This window comes from Balaenoptera acutorostrata, chromosome 5 (assembly GCF_949987535.1).
Source record: "Balaenoptera acutorostrata chromosome 5, mBalAcu1.1, whole genome shotgun sequence".
NCBI lineage: Eukaryota > Metazoa > Chordata > Mammalia > Artiodactyla > Balaenopteridae > Balaenoptera > Balaenoptera acutorostrata.
Window position 1 is genome coordinate 48068166 of NC_080068.1, and position 21191 is coordinate 48089356.

General features: G+C 42.2%; 1 protein-coding gene across 6 annotated transcripts in view; it reads right to left on the minus strand.

Annotated features, from left to right (window-relative positions):
* The window catches only part of ANXA3 (annexin A3), a 63232-nt gene that overhangs the window by 32352 nt on the left and 9689 nt on the right, over positions 1–21191 (minus strand). For 4 of the 6 annotated variants that reach the window (XM_057547127.1, XM_057547125.1, XM_057547126.1 and 1 more), the window contains 3 exons: positions 8520–8607; positions 3639–3733; positions 905–1018 (listed from right to left, as the gene is read on the minus strand). In XM_057547127.1, coding sequence (XP_057403110.1) covers positions 905–1018; positions 3639–3733; positions 8520–8607 — 297 coding nt within the window. Of the gene's footprint in view, positions 1–904; positions 1019–3638; positions 3734–8519; positions 8608–15013; positions 15190–21191 lie in introns of those variants that run through there. The other 2 variants (XM_057547122.1, XM_057547123.1) reach the window with 2 other exon arrangements.

A 21191-nucleotide genomic window follows, 5' to 3' on the forward strand; every position in this document is an offset into this window, starting at 1 on the left:
AGCAGAAATTCTACCTGTGGGCAGGAGCTCCAGCTTGTGCTAAGAGTTCCAGCCTGCCCTTCCTAACAGCCTGCCCTACAGATTTCAGATTTGCCTAGCAAGCTGGATAATCGTGTAACCAATTCCTTGCAATCAGTCTCTTACTCTATACCTCCTGCCTACTGGTTCTGCTTCTCTGGGGAATCCTGACTGATACAGATAGAATTTAAAAAAGCCGTAGAGACAGACAGGAGCCAGACTCTGTTGGGTGATGAAGGTCATGATAAGGAGTTTGGATGTTCAGTAGTCAAAACCATTGGAGATTTATGCAGGTGAATAGTATAATCTGATTCTAAAAGTAACTTTATACAAATAATTTTGGCTATTCTGTGGTGAATGGATTTGAGGAGGGCAAAAATAGAGGCAAAGGGACCAGTTCCGGGGATATTGATATGGTCCAGTCAGGAGATGATAGTGGTTGAACGAGAATGAAAGCAATGGATTTGGAGGGAGGGACATGCACACATTTTTGATGGATTCTGGAGTGGAGCTAATGGGCTTGTTGATAGATTTGGGAGCTTTGAAGCGTGAGAGAAGGCAAGGGATCAAGGATAGTTCTAGGGTTTTGACCTAAACAATGGGGTTAATGATGGTGCCGTTGACTCAATAACAACAAAATAAAGAATTTGACACCTCAGGTCAAAAAACAAACAAAATTAGGCTCTGACCATATCCTCTCAGGCCAGGAACATGTGGGCTTAAGGTTCCACAACTGCTTCCCATTTCAGGGTTGTTCTACTAATTGGAGAGCACAGAATCTCCAAATCCATCACATTTACACTCATATCTCAAGTGTGCACCAGAAGAAAGTCACTCTTTCTGATAATCAAGTGCTGGGCAGAAACAGCTTGTGTAGGTCTCATACCTTCATGGATTTCTTCAGCTGTTTCGCATCAAACACTGCCGGTGGGGTCACGAGGGCCACCATGAGACACTTGAAGTGGCCAGAGAGATCACCCTTCAAGTCATCTTTCAGTTCCTAAAATTAAAAAAAAAAACCCAAAGAGAAAAGTATGAAATACTTCTCCTTTCTCTTCCTCCAAAGTCACCTAGTGAAAGACGAACACGAATGTATGAATTCAGACAAATACATGCCCATCCACAGGAGATAAACAGAAATGGTGAAAATATTTCTATGGATATTAGCCTGCAATTTATGATCACTTCCAAAATGTTCTGTTTTATAGATGGTTTTCTGAAGGGAAGCCAGTGGAGAAGGTTCTCTGAGGGCCACAGATAGGAACTGTGTATTAAAATGCATTTCCCAGGCCCTTGATGCTCTCAATGCTTGGGTTGGGGTGAGGGAAGAGGAAGGGGAGGAGGAGCCCCGTAATTCACACCCAGCTTCACTGGGAGGTGCTCTAATCCTGCCTTGCTTCTCGGTAACTGCCAAAGAGTTTTGAAGGGAAAGAGGAGGGAAGACAGTGCTTGGTCATTTGCCTCTGGTGAGAGGGTGCAACTAGGAGGCATCAAAAGCAGTTTTCTGGCAACAACAACAGGGGAAACCCGAAATGTGGTAATAGGGGGACCTTACTTATTGATGCTCTCCTTCAGCAGTGCTTTCATACATTACATAAGTACGGTCCATCTCCCCTGCCTGAAGGCAAGTAACATGGTTTCCATTTTTAATACCCAAAGGAGTGTTATTGAATAATTATTTTTCCTGCTCTTGATTATTTTCAGCCCTGAAACAGAGGCTGGAAGCCTCCCAGACTGCTATGACAATGTGGGTACAGACCAACATCTTCCATGACACCTGGGGGCCCAGCTGGGGCATGCTCCTGCCGAAACAAATGGGATGACGCCACTGTAGTCATCACGGGGTGTTTCCTCTCCAAATGCTAAATTCCACCCCCATCTGTCCTCAACCCAAGCCTTTCCAACTGAATCTTACTTCACATGCTCTCATTCTGTCCCACTGTGAGACATGGTTGTCACCCTTCAGCTCCATCCTTCCTCCATATTTTGGAAATCCTGAAAGGCCAATGGATCACTCACAATCCCTGTACGTGAGTATGCTGCCTTGCCCAGAAGCTTGGCAATTCAGTTAAGCTGACAAAAGTTTATGGGGCGCCTGCTCTGTGTTAGGCACTTAATTGGTGAGTTAGACACAATCCTTACCCCTAGGACGTTACTCCCCAATGAGAAAAATAGAAATAGTCAAAGTTAAATTTCAACATAATATGTTAAGTATCTAATAAAGGGAACACAGAGAAGGGTGTCTTAATGGAGCCCAGGGGCTCGGAGACCACTGTCAGGTGATGCCTCAGCTGCCTTGGATGGTCACTACACACTCTCAGTTCTGGACCCAATAGCCTGATTGGTTTGTGTTTCCACCCTTTCCCCTACACAGTTCATTAGCCACAGAAGCTAAAATAATCTTCAAAAAATATAGATTAGGTCATAGCATTTCCTTTCTTACAAACCTCCAATCGTTCCCTATTGTTCTCAGAATAAAATCTAAACTCTGCACCAAGACCCCAAGGTCCAGCATGGCCTAAGCCTCTCTTCAACCTCATCTCTTCCCTCTGTCACCCTTTACTGTCTACACTCCTGCCATATTAGGACTCTTCCTGTTTCTTAAGTACTCCCAGCTTGTTTTTGCCTCAGGGCTCTTGCATTTGCTGGACGTTCTGTCTGAAATGCTCTTCCCCAGATCAAGCAGAACAGAAGCCTGAGTATTGTTTAGTCTTCATTGAGAGTAAGGTAACAACCTGTCACTGACGTTTCTTCACCACATGATCTAAAGGAGCCATTCACCAGTCATTCTCTAGCATATCATCCATTTTAATTCTTTCATAGCCCCTACCAACATCTGAATTTGTTTTATTTATATATTTATTATTTTTCTAATAGAATGTTAGGTCCATTAAAGAGAGGAGGCTCTGCTTTTTATTCCAGTGAATCTCCAATGTCTAGAATATCTCCTGACCTAGAGTAGTACCCCACTCCTGACACACAGTAGTTTATTACTGAACAAATAAACTGTTTGGAAAAGACACACAAAATGTTCTTGAATAGTTCTTGTATAGTTTCTGGTACTGAAGAAATATTCATCTGCCGAACAAATTTAAAAAAAATAAGTCTATAATTACGTAAACATATTAAAGTTGGAAGAAAAATTAAAGATCATCTAAGACAGGATTTATCAGATAATTGATCAGATAGTTCTTTATTGTGGGGGACGGACTTGTGCACTGCAGGATGTTTACCAGCCTCCCTGACCTCTACCCACGAGATACCAGAAACATCCCCCCCTCTCCCACCAGCTGTGATAATCAGAATGTCTGGAGACATTGCCAACTATCCCCTGGGGAGCAAAATCATTCCCGGTTTATAGCCACTGATCCAAGGCAACTCTCCTTACTCAACAGGTGAAGATAACTGAGGCCCAGAAAGATCAAATAACATGTCCAAGGCCATTTAGACAGTTAAGGGAAGAGACCAGGACTCCTATTCCCGGCTGTTGACTGGATACACAGGGTACTTTCTGTTACACTTGGCCTGAAACAAAAGATCCGTGGGCACAATCATATGGGAGCAGCCTCGATCCATTAGTGATTAGCCCTTTACTGCCTGTTATGTTAATGAAATCTTACCTTTCCATATGCTGCTTGATATTCCTTAGCAATCAGCTGCCGCTGTGCATTCGACCTCTCAGTCAGAATGCTAATGAGCGTTTTCTCATCGGTTCCTAAATGAAACGAAAATAATTGCATTCACCATCAACTCAAATATGCTTAATATCTGCTGTGAACAAAAGAAAAATGATTAATGGTCTGAAACAAATGCAGAGAGGAAGGCATTTTAATTTTTAATTTCCAGGTCTTACCAGGTTGGCATCTTTATTTCTTTGATTGCCTGGCTTTTGGAAAAGAAAATTAACTTTATTTGGATAGTTTAGGGGGAAGAAAACCATCATTGCCCAAATATTCCCATCCGTATATCAGACAGAGGAAGTAGCACAAAGAACATACTGCTTTTTTTTTTTAAAATTAATTTATTTTTTTTATTTTTGTCTGTGTTGGGTCTTCGTTCCTGTGCGAGGGCTTTCTCTAGTTGCGGCAAGTGGGGGCCACTCTTCATCGCGGTGCGCGGGCCTCTCGCTGCTGTCGCAGCCTCTCTTGTTGCGGAGCACAGGCTCCAGACGCGCAGGCTCAGTAGTTGTGGCTCATGGGCCCAGTTGCTCTGCGGCATGTGGGATCTTCCCAGACCAGGGCTCGAACCTGTGTCCCCTGCATTGGCAGGCAGATTCTCAACCACTGTGCCACCAGGGAAGCCCCATACTGCTTTTGAAGTAGAGTTTTTCATCCTTCTGAGGTTCAGTTACTGTCTTATCACCTTTTATCTTTCTATCTCCATATTTGATATAAAAAGTCATTTCTTTTTCTCTAGAAAAAAAGGAACTGACATTTATCAAGAACCTACCACATACTAGGCACCTTTTATTCATTGTCATAGTTAATATTCACAGGGCCCTGGGCAGTAGGTATGATTAAGCTGTTCTAAAGATAAAGACACTAACATTTAGAAAACTTACCTCACTTGCCAAAGTCAGGCAGCTTTTAAGTGGCCCAGCAAGAATCTGAACCCAAATCTCTTAATCCAAAACATTTATTTCTATCAGTGGTCCATACCTCTTTCAGGCATTTCAGACCCATATACTTAACCACCTGTTGTAAGTACAAGTAAAGGGCTGATGCTGGCCTGCCTGAAAACAACCTCCAGGTCACTATTTTTTTGGTAATTATAGTATTAAGATAATGTGAGAAGTTGTGTCTGCTCCTTTGTGGTAGAGGACTGGCCCTGGGTTGGGGGCTGTGAGTTGGCTTCTGTCTTGGGCCTGTATGACTAGAATAGTATAAAAGATCCATTGGAATTCAAGGCTCAACTTCCCTGTGTTGAGGTGACCCACACGCACCTTGGCTCCACACACCCATGGCAGTGGTACACACTCTACATGAATGATGGGGCAAAAGAAACGGTGTACTTGATTAGCTGCTGGGACTCCTAGTGACAGATGTTGCCCCACTGGGTCTTTGGTCTTGTATTCTTCTGCATAGTTAAGTAAACAGAGTTAGATTAACCCTCATTGTGCCCTGTGAGTCTGATTATCAACTTGGACCTATAAAGGTATCTGAGTTGGTCACAACTAGACACCTCCAACTACAAGTATCTCAAACTCAGTTGCTCCAGGTTGGATTCATTCTATTTCTTCTCTAACTTTTCTTTCATCCTATGTTCCCTCACCAATGACACCACTATAGATGCAGTCATCCAACCAAAGATCCTGGGAGTCATCCTAGACTCCTTTCTTTTCCTTACTTTCTACATTGTAACAATCACCTGCATCTCTTGGATTTGTCCTCTTCTCTGCCACTGTGCACTCATCATATTTTACCTAGAAACTTCAATAGCCTCCTAACTTGACCCCCTTATAATTTATACTGTATATTACTGCCTAAGTAAATTTTTTTTCTAAGTAAATTTTTTTAATGCATCAGATCATGTCAGTCCCTTGGTTGAAATCCTAATGATTCTCTGTAACCTTCAGGATGAAGTTTAAGCCCCTTAGCTTGTGCACCAGTTAATTAGGACCTAGCTCCCACCTCATATTCTAATTTCCTACCCCCTTCTCTGCATCTCTATACCCTTTGCCACTAGACTCCAGACATAACTAACTACCCACAGTTACATGTAGGCTGTACACCAGGCAATTTCTCCTCTCTTATTTCTGCACATGCTCAAGACCAGAAATTAAACCAAGATGTCTCATGGTTCAGAGGCTGGATCTGACACGTCCCTAAGGCAAATGCCACCATGACGCCTGGTTTCGGTGTTGGGAGTAGTGCTTACAAACAAAAACCTCCTTCTCAAAGTGGGCCTGGGGGCTTCCCTGGTGGCGCAGTGGTTGAGAATCTGCCTGCCAATGCAGGGTACACGGGTTCGAGCCCTGGTCTGGGAAGATCCCACATGCCGCGGAGCGGCTAGGCCCGTGAGCCACAACTACTGAGCCTGCGCGTCTGGAGCCTGTGCTCCGCAACAAGAGAGGCCGCAATAGTGAGAGGCCCGCGCACCGCGATGAAGGGTGGCCCCCACTTGCCGCAACTAGAGAAAGCCCTCGCACAGAAACGAAGACCCAACACAGCAAAAAAAAAAAAAAAAAAAAAGTGGGCCTGCAAACCAAAATGTGTTAATTCGTGAAGAAACATAATGTTAAGGAAGAAAGACAAGCGATAGAATTTAAAGACCATTAATTCATTCAAATTGACATTAACTTCATGGAAAAGTCTATTCAACCCTGTGTTTAAATAGGCAATCAAAGAGGTAGATAAAGAAATAACTTTCATTTAAAAATAGCGATGAAAAAAAACCTAAACAGGCAGAAATACAATAATATTACACTGATAGTAATAGTATAATTACTATTATGAACCTTAATAGTATAATTCATGGAACTTTGCAAATTGACCCTCAAATTCATAGGACAGGGCAAAGAGCCAAGAAAATCTCTTGCCTTACTAGACACTAAGTGTCATTATAAAATAATAATAGTAATTATGACAATGTTATATTGAGACAGTGAGAGGCAAACAGACCAATGGAATGTAACAGAGAGCAGAAAAATAGCAAAACTTATAGGACAGCAGTGGCATTACAATCAGTGTGGAAAGGATGAAATCTTCAATTGATTGCACTGGGACAATTACATAGACACTTGAGATAAAATAAAATTAGATTTAAATGCCATTCACAAACACTAATTCCAGGCAGATTAAAGATCTCAGTGTGAAAAATAAGATTGTAAAATTTGGGAGAGAAAATACAGGAGGATATCTTTATGAGCTCATCATAGAAAAGACACAATAAGTACAAATCATTACAAAAAATACTGGTAAACTTAATTTCACTAAAATTTAAAACTTCTATGCAATAAAAGTTACTGTAGCCAATATTAAAAGAAAACTACATTCTTGGAGAAGGTATTTTCATAGCTTATAATTTTTTTAAAAAGTTTTGTATCCAGAATTTATTTTAAAACATAAATTTTAAATTAAAGATTAAAAATTTTTTCTTGCCAAGCACAAAGAAGACAACCCAACTGAAAAATGGATAAAAGATATGGCGGTGTAGTTCATGGAAAAAGAAGAAAATAAACAAGAAAGGATGCTTAACTGCATCAATAATGGGGGATGGGGAGGAGGAAGGAAACAGATACAGAATGAGGTACAATTTTAGACCCACTCAATTGGAAAAACTGAATAGGATGACCGCAGCAAGTACTGATGAGAATACGGAGAAAGAGGAAGTCTCATATATTGCTGGCAGGAATACTAATTTGTATATTTATTTGAGAGAGCAGTGTGGCAAAATTTCTAGTTAATCTGGGGATGAACATTACCTTCAACCCAGACATTTCAACCGTTATATTCTAGAGAGGTGCTAGCAAATGTGCACAACAAGACATAAGCATGACTATTCAATGCAATATTTTTATATTGTAATAGAAAAGAATTGTAGGCAATTTAAATGTTCCCTCACTATTCCCATCTTACGATGTGATAATTCAATAAACTATTCTGCAGTTAAAAATTAATGAACTAGGGCTTCCCTGGTGGCGCAGTGGTTGAGAATCTGCCTGCCAATGCAAGGGACACGGGTTCGAGCCCTGATCTGGGAAGATCCCACATGCCGCGGAGCGGCTGGGCCCGTGAGCCACAATTACTGAGCCTGCGCGTCTGGAGCCTGTGCTCTGCAACAAGAGAGGCCGCGATAGTGAGAGGCCCGCGCAACGCGATGAAGAGTGGCCCCCACTTGCCGCAATTAGAGAAAGCCTTCGCACAGAAACGAAGACCCAACACAGCCATAAATAAATAAATAAAATAAAATAAAATAAAATAAAATAAAATAAAAAATTAAAAAAAAAAAAAGAAGCACAATTTAAAAAAAAAATTAATGAACTAGAGCTAAACATATCAACACGGATAAATCTCAAAAACATAATGTTAAGGGACAAAAAAACAAGTTGCAGAAGAAAACATACAGTAGGATTTCAATTTATACTGTTTGAGCCCATGCACAACAATATGTACATACATATGGAGTACAGAATTAAAAGTTTCATGGGAATAAATTCTAATTTAGAATGCTGTTTATCTCTAGGGAATGAGGTGGGAATGAGATCCAGGCAGAATCGGCAGGGACTGTATCTATAATGATTTATGGTGATGATGATGATGATGGTTGTTGGTAGCAGTGATGGTCACGGTAGTGTTTAATATTAAGTAAACATGGCAAATATTAAGTTATAATAAAACCGGGTTCCCTATACTTTTCCGCGTTATTTCACAATTTTTTAAAGTACCTTATAATTTCTCTAATTGAGTAAGGCAACTTGGGTAACCTGAACCCATGCACTTTTAGCTTTAACTTCCTGATGTGCTTCAACATTAAAAAAGGAATTGCAAAGCATCACTCACCAATTCCTCTGATTGCCTTATGAATTGCTTCAGCGTCCACTGATGCGCTAAAGCCAGGATAATCTCTCATTGTCCCTCGGTGTCCAACCTAGAAGAAAATACCTGACAGTCTCACTAGTCCAAAGTGACATCTTTATTTATGTCACATACGCATATTCCCATATGCCTATTGGAAACACACAACAAACCCATAATTTGCACACCTTCTTATCACTTCAGGAGTGGTTCAAGAGAGTCTCCCCACCCCAGATATGCAGGCAATATGACAGCTACCACATCTATAATAAGGCCTCTCCTTTTCTTCTCTTGTATAACAAATTGAAAATATAAAACATTCATTCTCTAGAGCAATGAATTGTGTTAATCACGGTGATTCTGAAGAACACTTGCTTTAAAGTGATATCTGCATGAAAGCAGTGAGAAAGTGGAAATTTCCTACATCCTCTTTTTTCAAGTGATACTTCAAAGCTCTTCACTGTATCTCACCTAGAAGTAACTGCGGTTTATAGACTTCAAGATGTTTTAATTAATGTTGACCATTGTCCTTGGGAAAACCTACACCAAAGGATCCATAAATGAAAACCCCATTAGGACTGTCTGTTCTTAAGCTTTGTTTAATGGATGTACAATTGTGGCAGATAAATTCCCTTCTGAAAGCTCCACTGACATAGGTCTTCAGGAATAGCATGGAAGTAAAAAATGCCATGATACTAATTTTAAGCACATAAACTAGAAACTTGTCAGTAAGCTGAGAAAGACCATCCTACAGAAGGAATAAAATATCTTAAAACTGCTTAAGAGAAATTGAGAAAAATCCAAGTAAACATGTACTTATATGGTACTTCCTAACTCTGAATAAAAGTCTGTCTCTACAGTAACAATGTTTTCTTTCTAAACTGATGTTCCTATCCTATTACTGAGTAATATTGGCTCTGTTGTCTTGTGTTAATATGGCTTCATTTAGGCTCTCCTGAAGTGTTTAATATTTTCATGAAAGGACATTATCTTGTCACATTAAAGTGAATGGAAAATTAATGTTCCGGCACAGTAAAAAATGATAGTCTGTTGATTCAATAGATTGGATTGAACAATTTATTTCAATACCATCCAACATTGTTTCATCTTAAAGCATCCAAAATAAAATTTTGATTCTAAAAAAGTAATTATAACAAGTTAGAAACTAATTGTGAATGTGCCTGATCTAAACGACCTGTAAGAAATCAGTCACTTCAACATAATCTTTGGAGAATTCTCTTTCTTCAAGGCTTAATAAATATTTTATGGATTCACACAGCCAACTGGCTTCATTTCAGTTCCATTCATTTATGAACTTCCGCATTTATCTTATCTGTCCACCTTCCCTGTCTGGTATTTTAGAAGAACCATCACAATATTGGAGCATTTGAGTGCTTCGTGCCCAGCACTGCGGCGCCTTTTTGTTGTTGTTGTTGTTTATTTATGGCTGTGTTGGGTCTTCATTTCTGTGCGAGGGCTTTCTCTAGTTGTGGCAAGCGGGGGCCACTCTTCATCGCGGTGCGCGGGCCTCTCACTATCGCGGCCTCTCCTGTTGCGGAGCACAGGCTCCAGATGCGCAGGCTCAGTAGTTGTGGCTCACGGGCCTAGTTGCTCCGCGGCATGTGGGATCTTCCCAGACCAAGGCTCGAACCCGTGTCCCCTGCATTGGCAGGCAGATTCTCAACCACTGCGCCACCAGGGAAGCCCCTGTGGCGCCTTTTATACATTAACTATAACCTGCACAACAGCACCGATGAATGAGTAAGAATGACCCATGTCACGTATAAGACACCAAGATTTAAGGAGATTGGAGAATTTGCTCAAGTCCACATAGCTAGTTAAGCTGCAGAATTTAAAAGCAGTTCTGAACATTGCAGCCCATTCCTAGTCTGTCTTAAAACGTAGTCTTGGTACCACCTGGGCTGATTCTTTTGTGAAATAAAATTCATATTTTATGGCAAGACAAGAAAAATTTAAACATAAACATTTTTTTCTGCCCTTTGGCCTCCTCTCTCCCCTCTACTGTGCACTGCGTATCTGCATTATGCATCGACTAAACCTCCCCCGTTGGCAGGAATACCTGCTCAGCCATAAAGACAACATTCTCCCAGCACCAACAAGACAACTCCTTAAAAGATGACATTCCGGGCTTCCCTGGTGGCGCAGTGGTTGAGAATCTGCCTGCTAATGCAGGGGACACGGGTTCGAGCCCTGGTCTGGGAAGATCCCACATGCCGCAGAGCGGCTGGGCCCGTGAGCCACAATTACTGAGCCTGCGCGTCTGGAGCCTGTTCTCCGCAACAAGAGAGGCCGTGACAGTGAGAGGCCCGCGCACCGTGATGAAGAGTGGCCCCCGCTTGCCACAACTGGAGAAAGCCCTAGCACAGAAACGAAGACCCAACATAGCAATCAATCAATCAATTAATCAATAAAAAATAAATAAATCTTTAAAAAAAAAAAAAAAAAAAAAAAAAAAAAAGATGACATTCCTTCTTGATCATGATCCACCACTTTGTACTTGCAGATCTGGATTGTGTGAACTGTCAATAATACGTCATTTAATGGACAGCCCTCTGTCTCAAAAAACTTATACAACTGTGCTTTGACTTCTAGAGGGTGGAACAGTTCTCAGAGCTTTCTGAGAGGCTGTTCCTGGGTCATAATCCTCAATTGGGTTCGAATAAAATTTTCCATTTCTTTCTTAGATCGGTTGATTGATTTTTCGTTGATTAAAATGCATATGACCAGGCCCTGCTCTAGACATATGGAATCATGGTCTTTAGAAATGAGGTGTTAGACTGCACATGTTTTAGAAGCTCCCCTGGTGCTTCTGGGCCACGCAGATATTCACATGGCTGCTTCTGAATACAAAAGACAAAACTGTAGTCAGACTCTAATTATCTATGAATTATGAAAACTCAGGGTTTCCATTCTAGCTGTGACCTTTTCACTGCCCTCTGCTACCTATACATCAAAATATGCTGAAATTCCAATGCACAAAACTAGAGAAGGATGAAATTCCCAATCCATTATGCAACTTGCTACCTAGTAAGAATTTAATGGGGAGGAACTACTTGTTTGAATCAAAGGAAAAAACTACACACACACACATATACACACACACCTGTGTGAAAAATGGCACGGGACTTCTGAAATGGAATCTTAGTGAAATCTTTCAAAGTGCTTCGGTCATTTAAATGAGCAGTATATTCATTTGATAGACTTCACTGCCCAAAACATTCAGAGATAAATATATGACTTATGAAAAAAAATCTTACAGTAAAAGAAATTAATGGAATCTTTTAAAGTAATACATGTCAGGCAGTGAACAAGGTGCTTCACAGACATCTTATTCAAACTCTTACCGTGACCTTAAAGAGGGGGATTTTATTATTTCCATTTAAAAATGGAAGAAACTGCATCTCAGAGAGATTATTTGCTTGACATAACTCTGCTACTAAGTACAGCCCCAGAATTTGAACCCACTTCCTTGTAACTAAAATGCCTTGAGGTCTCCACCACATCATAAGGCCTCAGGAAATTCCATATTAGTGGTTCTCAAAGTGTGGTTCCCGGAGCAGCAGCACCAGCATTGCTGGGGAACTTACTAGAAAGCAGATTCTCAGGCCCCACCACAGTCTTACTGAATCAACAACTCTGGGGCTAAGATTCAGGATCCGGGTTTTCACAAGCCCTCCAGAGGATTCTAATGCGCTAACGTGTTTGAGAATCACTGCCCTCTTTCGTTCTTAGCTGCCCAGAAAACCAAAACAAAATCGAGCAAACAAGCCATAGATTCTTTTGTGGGCGTGGAATAAGAATTTGATGATGAGCTCATTGTTGCAGGAATGTTGGCATTTTTACAGCCAAACCAAACTGCTTGCATCGCCTGCTCCACTGCAGGCTTAATTCTTTGACATTTAAATTACTAATCAATACTTATTCTGTGAACCCTACTACCCTAACAAAGTGTCAGCGCTAGTGCAGGGCATCACATGAGTACTTGGCAAAGTCTTTTTTTTTTAATCATGTTTGATCAGATTTCCATCCACATCCCTTAAACACATTTAGTTGCTTTTCTTTTCTCAAACTTGACCTTCAGATGCCCCCAAAGGGAACATGATCCTGAAACCAGTTGGAAAATAAATTTACCGCAAGGAATGTCCAAATAAAGGGGGGAAACAACAGGAGCTCTTTATATTAATAACAATTGCTGCTACTCACTATTTGCTAAGCACGTTTCCTGCATTAGCTCATTCAGTCCTCACAGTAAACTGATAAAGCAGATATAATAAATCCTATTTGCAGATGATGACTAAGATGTCACCCAAGTTCTCACAGGCGGCAATTGGTCTGCCTTTGCTCTTAATGACTAGGCTAGGATGCATCTTTCTTCTTCATGCCTATTTAATTTTCCCTGACCCTCTAAAACTATCCTTCAGATGTCAGTCATAGCCCATGACACCTTGAAGCCACTGGTGTGGCCAAGCCAGGCCTGGGGAGCTGTCTGCCACTACCCCTGAGAGACGCCAGTCTGTCCTTGACTCGGGAAAGTTAGTCATATCTATTTCTTCATGAAAGGACACTGCGTTTGCAAGAAGTCAAACATTTATATTCAGAAGAATGGAGGAAAGAGAAAAACACAGGGTGCCAATCCTGCTGACAAGGAACATATTTAAAGCCAAACACTCCAGAGCAAGAATAGCAGCTGCTGCAGGTACGTTTTGAAGGTGAGGCAAAGCCAAATCCCGCATCACTTCCTAAAGCCCTGGAAAGGCCATGTCCCAAAATTAAGCTTTGAAATCAGAGCCTCATATAAACCTTCAGGACTCAGGAACTCTTGAAGAGCCAGGGAGAAATGATCACTCTCTGCTCAGTGTCAGAACAGTCTGCTGGGTCATGAGGATTTAGGATAAAAGGAAAAATGGAGTAGACTAAAAAAAATAAATAAATAAAAGGATCAAAACTTGGAAAATATAAAACTTCTCATTCAATTTTCCAGGAAAAAGTGGTTTTCAAAACCAAAGAAAGTCTACTATAAAAGGCCCTGAAATGAAATATGGTCAAGTGAGGCAGGTGGCATGGGTTGAATTATGCCCACCCCTCCCCCTCAAGAAATGTTGAAGTCCTAACCCATAGTACTTCAGAATATGACCTATTTGGATATAAGGTTTTGGCAAATGTAATTAGTTAAGATGAGGTCTTAACTAAGGATGGGTCCCTAATCCAATATGATTGGTGCCCTTAGAAGACAGCCATGTGAAGACAGAGACATACAGGGAAATTGTGAAGGGAAGGTGAAAGCAAAGATTGGAGTTGTGCAGCCTCAAGCAAAGAAGCACCAAAGATTGCCAGAGAATCAGAAGCTGGAAGGGGTGAGCAAGGATCCCCTACAGGTTTCAGAGGGAACATGGCCTGCCAACACCTTGATTTCAGGTTTCTAGCATCCAGAACAGTGAGACAATAAATTTCTCTTGTTTTAAACCACCCAGTTTGTGGTACTTTGTTACAGCAGCCCCAGGAAACCATACAGCAGGGAAGAAGCCAGAGAAAAGGCTTGGTAACCACTCAGGTCCTGCAGGGCAAAGAGTAGCATCGTTTTCTTTTCCCTCAGGCTGGCACTGATCACTGCAGACAGAAGGCTCCCATCACCACCGCAGGCTCGCTCTCCACCTGGGGCCAGTAAAGAGAAGCAGGGCGTGGGAAAGCAGGGATTGGCAGCCTCAGGGATGCCTGACAGGAGCAAGAATGCCATTATGGCTTTGTCTGCATGCATCCAAGAGGTTCAAGGGAGATGTCTGCATTTCTTCCTGTGCTCACTCAAAGGAGAAAATACCCATACTTGCCAGCTTTTCTTGTTCTGATTTCATCAGGGGAGTCCCAGAGCCAGAGCACTGGAATGTGATAACAGAGGAGGGTGTTGAGCTGCAGTAGAAAGATGAACGTGACTCAGAAATTAGGGAAGATGGGGACAAACAACCGATTTATGTTGTGTGTCCATAAAACACAGATTATAATAAAGAGAAACCCAGATTCCTTAGAAGCATGTGTCACTCAGGGTTAACCCAGCCAGACCCCTGCCTTCTTTTGCCTCCTGGGCCTCTCCTTTGTTGGCTCCTCCCCTTTGGCTGACATCTATAAAGTAGGTTCTAAAATGGAAAGTCTCTTTCTCTTTTCTTTCCCTCTACTCCTGCTGTGGGTTATTTCTGCCACTTCCCCTTCTATATGCAGACAACTCCCACAGCTGTATTCCCAGCCCAGACTTCTATTTTGAACACCGGTTATATCTCATGTATCAACTCATTATTTCCTTTCAAAATGATTTCTTCTACCATGTATCAGTTACATGGTACTTACTTGTGCTTTATACATATTTGCTCATTTAACCCTCAGAACCCATCCTATTATGATCCCATCTTACAGGGGAGAAGACTGAGGCACCGAGAGTTAAAAGACTTGCTGATAGTCACATAACTTACCTGTGGCACAGCCAGGATTTGAACCCAGGCAATCTGGCTCCAGTCTCTGTGCTCGTGCCGTTTGCTCTTCTTCTTCAACCCCTTTAAATGGCACCACCAACCACCGGAAACCTGGGGGTCTCCTTCAATTCCTTCTCTTTCCATCCAAATGCAATCATCTGCAAGACCTGATGAGACTATCTCAAGAAAGAGAATCTCCTGTGCACTTCTCCCCACCTTCTTTGGCACTCCTGTCATCCAAGTCACCATCATTGCTCCCCTGGACATGGACATCTGCCCTAGTCTCCCTTCCTGCTTCCTTCTATGCCTACCTCTAGCCATTTCCCACATTTTCCAGCAGCCCAGGGATCTGTGAAAGATCTAAGTCAGGTCACGGCATTCTCCTACTGGACACCCTTCTCTGACCTCCCGTTGGATATTCCATAAAGTCCAAACTCCTTGCCCTGTCCACGCAGCCCTGCAACATCTGGCCCAACCTTCCTTGTCACCCTCACCTGGAGCCAACTCTCCCCTTTGCCCATCCCACTTCAGCTCTCCAAAACTCCAGCTGATCTACTGTGATCTTTCTCATCTTCATGCCTTTGTTTGTGCTGTTCCCTCTATCTGGAATGTTTTCTTACCTTCAGTCTTCTGATTAAGGGCCATCTTCTCTGACAGGTCTGCCCAGGACCACTTGACCCTGACTTAACAGGGTCCTCTCCTGTGATTCTGTCTCAGCACCCTTTCCCCCTTAGGGCACTCAGCATTCCTCAATATCTCTGTTTATATCTGTGTCTCCGCCTCCTCTAAATTAAAGTTCCAGAGGGCAGAGACCTTTTGTTTTACTCACAGCATACCCAGCTCCTAGCCCAGTCCTCGGCCTCAGCTAGGGGCTTAATAAACAACTGTGAGTGAGTCTGCTGGAAGTAGATGGAAGCAAGACAATGACATCCCAAGGTGTGGGCTTTCTCCGAGGTCTACACTAGACAATTGGCTGTCTGATGAGGTTGCTTCCTTCAAATATTGATAGTCTAGAAATCAAAGTGATCATTGTATCTTGGGAGATTTGGAAGATGTCCAGACTACATAAATGACCTCTTTCGGCACCACAAGCTATGCTAAGTCTTCCAGTCTGGTTCCACAAGCCCAGATGGATGCCTGGTGCACCTGGGATGTTTCTAGTGATTCTACTGTATCTTCCTTCCTGTCTCTCCAAGCACTCAGCATTTCTCTGTCAAAGGCAGCGGAGCCAACTATCTGGATTGAGCTTGAAACATTGGGCCCCTGGAAAGACTTCATCAACACAAACTTCTTTCTCAGAATCATTTTCATTATTTGTTTGCAGCAGATTATAAATAAGCTGTATTCATCTTCTTTTGAGTCATATAGCACCAGTGTCTGAGAATTATTTTTTTGTACCGCAATCAAAGCCAGGAGCTTAATTTAGCTAAGACTTCATGACCAAATTCTCCTCTCAGCCAAGGGCCACAGAGAGTTGAAGACTATTCTGGCCACATCCTCAGCTCTGTGCATATCTAACTTCATCTTACAGGGGAGACACCTGCATTTAAGGGACCTTCACTCTAACTGTGGAAGATACAGGGAACTTGGCTCACTGAAGTGAGAAATCTGGCTTCATCACATCTTCTTGGCTGGAGAATGGTGGCTGGCTTGGCAGGATTTGGGGAGTACACTGGTGACACTCACTCTCCTCCCACTTCACTTCTATGGGAAGAGGGATCCACCTGAGAGGGACTTAAGATCAGGAACATTTACTGTTTGTAACATCCTGGGAAGAAGACTTCTTGCATCGATGACCAAAGTCATTAATGCTCATGTGATATGATGTTAAAATGCACCGTTTCATGGATTTCATATGTTTGCTGTTAATCCTAACAACAAGTTGCTACAGATTTAAAAATATTTCCTAATGCAAAGTAAACCTGGACAGTGGAAACTCCTTCTGCAGTTCATGCAAAGGCTGTCAGGGCTATAGGGATTCTTTGTGGCCCTTGGAGGACCCTGAAGTAACAAAAGAAGAGAACTGTAATGCTCCCCCAAATCTCCTTGTCCCCCTCCTATCACTTCACTGGGGTTTTCTTATTGCTCTTCTGCCTCAGAGCTTTATACCTGCTGTTCCCCCTGCCTGGATGGTCTTCCCCCAAATATCCTCCCAGCTCACTCCCTCACTCCATGTTGACTTCTGCTCACATATCTGAGCAGAAAATAATGTACCCTATCACTCTCATTCTCCACCTCTGCTCTTCTCCAGAGTCCTTAAAACTGACTTAATATACTATACATTTATTGCTTTGTTTATTAGCGCTCTTCCCTAATAAAATCAGAGGCATGTAAGCTCCACGCTTTTTTATTTCTTTTTCCCTGCTGTATCCTCTGAGCCTAAAAGAGTATCGGGCACATAGTAGGTGCTTAGTAAATATTTGTTGCATGAATAAATGAGTACAAAATGCTTTCTTGTTCTGGGTATGGTTTTCTTTGATAATTCTCAAATGCCATTACCAGACTTTTCAGAGCTCCATGCCATATCTCAAAAATCTGACAAATGCACTCCACCTTTTGTAAATCCTGTTCACATGAGACTGTCACTACTCTTTTTTTTTTTTTTTTTTTAAATGAGGATCTTGAATCAGATGCGTATGTTTTTTGATTGATTGATTGATTGATTGATTTTGGCTGTGTTGGGTCTTCGTTTCTGTGCGAGGGCTTTCTCCAGTTGTGGCAAGCGGGGGCCACTCTTCATCGCGATGCGCGGGCCTCTCACCGCCGCGGCCTCTCTCGCCGCGGAGCACAGGCTCCAGACGCGCAGGCTCAGCAGTTGTGGCTCACGGGCCCAGCCGCTCCGCGGCATGTGGGATCTTCCCAGGCCAGGGCTCGAACCCGTGTCCCCTGCATTAGCAGGCAGACTCTCAACCACTGCGCCACCAGGGAAGCCCCTGTCACTACTCTTATTTAAACACGCCTCCAGAACCTAGGCGAGGTATTTAATCAAACACAAATAGTTGAAGAAGAAAGGAGCAAAGATCTGAGAATGGAGGAAGTGGCAGACTTGAGAATTTTCTACCCTTTTGACTTACTCTCTTAATTCATGTGAGACCTCTGTATTAATCTTATTACTCAGTACTCTAAAATACTTATGTTTTCTAACTGCTTTGCATCCACCAAAAAAAAAAAAATAGACTTTCAAGAGAGTCAAATGATACCTTCTCCCCTTCACATTCCTTGCTCTCAATCTAAAACGTTTTCAACAGCAACAAGTTAGATTGTCAAATTACACTTTTTATTATAATTAAATATAAAAGAGGGACCCTCCCTCCTTGGTGGTTAAGCTTGGGTCAGGGAGTGGCAAAGAGCAGCCCTTTAATGTTCATTCCGTTCATTCCCAGGAAGCCTCTCTCTTTTCACTCCAGATTTTATGGTATTTCTTTCCAGGGTTTGTCCTAAAACAAAGCTCTACATGTTTTGATTTGAAATCCAGGTCTAACCTGTTTTTCATTAACTTCCTGCAGAGGACCATTTGTGAAACTCTCTGAGTGCCAGTATTTACCTAAAGAAGCTTCAGGAACCGTGGTTTGAAACACACACCAAATAGGAAATTACAATCATGTTGAAAGTACCTAATCAGGCATGATACCTATACTGCTTGGGATGTGAAAAGTCCATTTCCATGAAAATAGTTATAAGCCAGATCATCCAGCCCTGAGATGCAGTAGACAGGAGGGAGACCACAGAAGAAATTCAGCACCTCCACATGCATGTAACACAGGTGTCTTCTCCATACGTGGTTTAAATTTGCATGGTCGGGAAGAGCAAACAAACCAGGAAAGAAAGGTCTAGTTGGATGTCCCACCAAACCAAGAAATATGAAAGTGGATGGGGCTCTTATGAATGCTTTGTACCCAGTACCAAAAACATCCAAATGCATGGGGCTGATGTCATCCATGGGGCAGAATTTGAAAGGCACTGCCTTCCCAAAATTCCCTCCACATTAGCACACTGCACCTTTCCTGGGAGCCCTACCACTGGTGTCCTTCCTCTGGGTTACACTGCAGAAATGGGAACATTGTATCCTCATGTGTCAAACCACACCTATCTTGTTCCCAGGAAAGAGAGGAAGGATGGGGTGGGGAAGGGAAGCTGTGCTCTCTAATTCTCACCAAGGACATATTATGATGGGGTAGCTTCTCCTATTAGCAAGTTTCCACCTTAGATAAACCTTCCCCAAACTTTCCACTATCAAGCATCCCTTTTTGTATTTCTTCATGGACCCCATGTTTTGAGTGACCCTGCCTGCCAATCTGTATCTATTACAAAACGTTAACTCATTTCCCCCAGTCTCACTTGTGATTAAAGATGTAACTTCCAATCAGAGCTTCCGATCAGCCTAAGATAACCAGTACCTTAGTGTTGATAGCCTTTTAGTAAAAAATACAGGAATATGACATTTTGAAAACTCTATGCCGCCTTGATGTGAGTTATATATGTATGGTATAATAAAGATATATCTGATCTTTGTCCTGGGTTCCAGCCACAGAGCTTCAAAAACCACTGGAATTTACTGAGAGATGGGAGTGTCTTTACTGTGCTAATAAGGTGAGTCATGGTGGGCCATGAGATAGCTGTAGCATCAGGCTGGTTACTAAAAAGACCCAGCCATGTGATTAGAGGGTTGGCACTTTGGGAACGCAAGGGGACTGGAGATCGAGTTCAATCGTGGCCAGTGACTTAATCAGTCACGGCTACGCAATGAAACTCCAGTAAAAGCTCTGGATGCCGAGGCTCAGAGAAGCTCCCTGGCTGGTGAGCACACTGATATGCAGGAAAGGTGAGGTGCCCTGACCCCACGGGGAGAGGGCTTGGAAGCTCTGCATCCAGGGCCTTTCCAGAGTTTGCTCTATGTGTAGGTTTTATAATAAAACTGTAATTCTAAGTACAGCACTTTCAGTGAATTCTATGAGGTGTTCTAGAGACTTACTGATCAAGGTCATGGAAACCTCCTAATTTATAGCCCCTGGGCCAGAACAGCAGGTGGCTCTGAGGCTTGCCGCTGGTGTCTGAAGTGAGGCTTGAGCCCTTAAACCTGTGGAGTCTGATGCTAGTCCTAGGGAGTGCCAGAACTGTACTGCGGTCCACCCACTGGGAGTGAGAACAGAGGATTATCTTTAAATATATATAAGCATCCAAACCCACAGAATGCCTTTAAATATATATAAGCATCCAAACCCATAGAATGTACAACACCAAGAGTGAACTGTAATGTAAACTACGGACTTTGGGTGATAAAGATGTGTCAATGTAGGTTCATCAATTGCAACAAATGAACCCCTCTGGTGGGGGATGTTGACAATGGGGGAGGCCATGTGCGTGTGGGAGACAGAGGGCACACGGGGAACCTCTGCACCCTCCTCTTAATTTTGCTGTGAACCTAAAACTCCTCTAAAAAATAGTCATATTATATATATATATTTTATATTTTATATATATATATATAAATGCAAGAAAATACTAAAAATAGGCGTGGTCAGAAAATATCTATTTGAGGAAAATCCATTGGTTTCCGATGGCTCTGAGAGAATCATTCCAATGGGGAGAGGATGCTGTTGATTTGTACTAAAACCAGGCCCAGGAAACAGGCAGAAGCTTCTTCACTAAAACAGTGGCAGGGATATTAATTATCAAGGAATATGTTTTTAGAAAAAAGCCAATATACCGAAATGATAATGATTACAACATCTACTGAGTGCTCACTGCATGCCAGGTACTGTTCATGCGTTTCCCATGAACTGATTTAATGCTTTCAAAGCCTAGATGATGTAGGTACTGTTATTACACTTATTTTACAGATGAGGAAACAGACATAGCAAGAGACTAAGTAATTTGCTCAAGGTCATATTCAAGAGTTTGCCTTTTAATCAATTAGAGAGTCATGAAAAGTAGAACTGGGGTTGTGGCTGGATGGTCTTCTTTCTGATCCCGTAGAGCCCATTGCACTAGGTACACGCTGCTTTCATTGTTTAGCTACCCTTTGGATGAACTCCTTCATGTTTACAGGAAGTTATATTTTCATAAAGTTTCTTTTATCCCTTGGTTCCAGAGTCTTTCTATGTTCCCCTTCCTCATTTTGCAAATTAGCATTTGGAATGGGGAAGGGAGAGTGTATAGTTAGTTCGGATGTTACAAC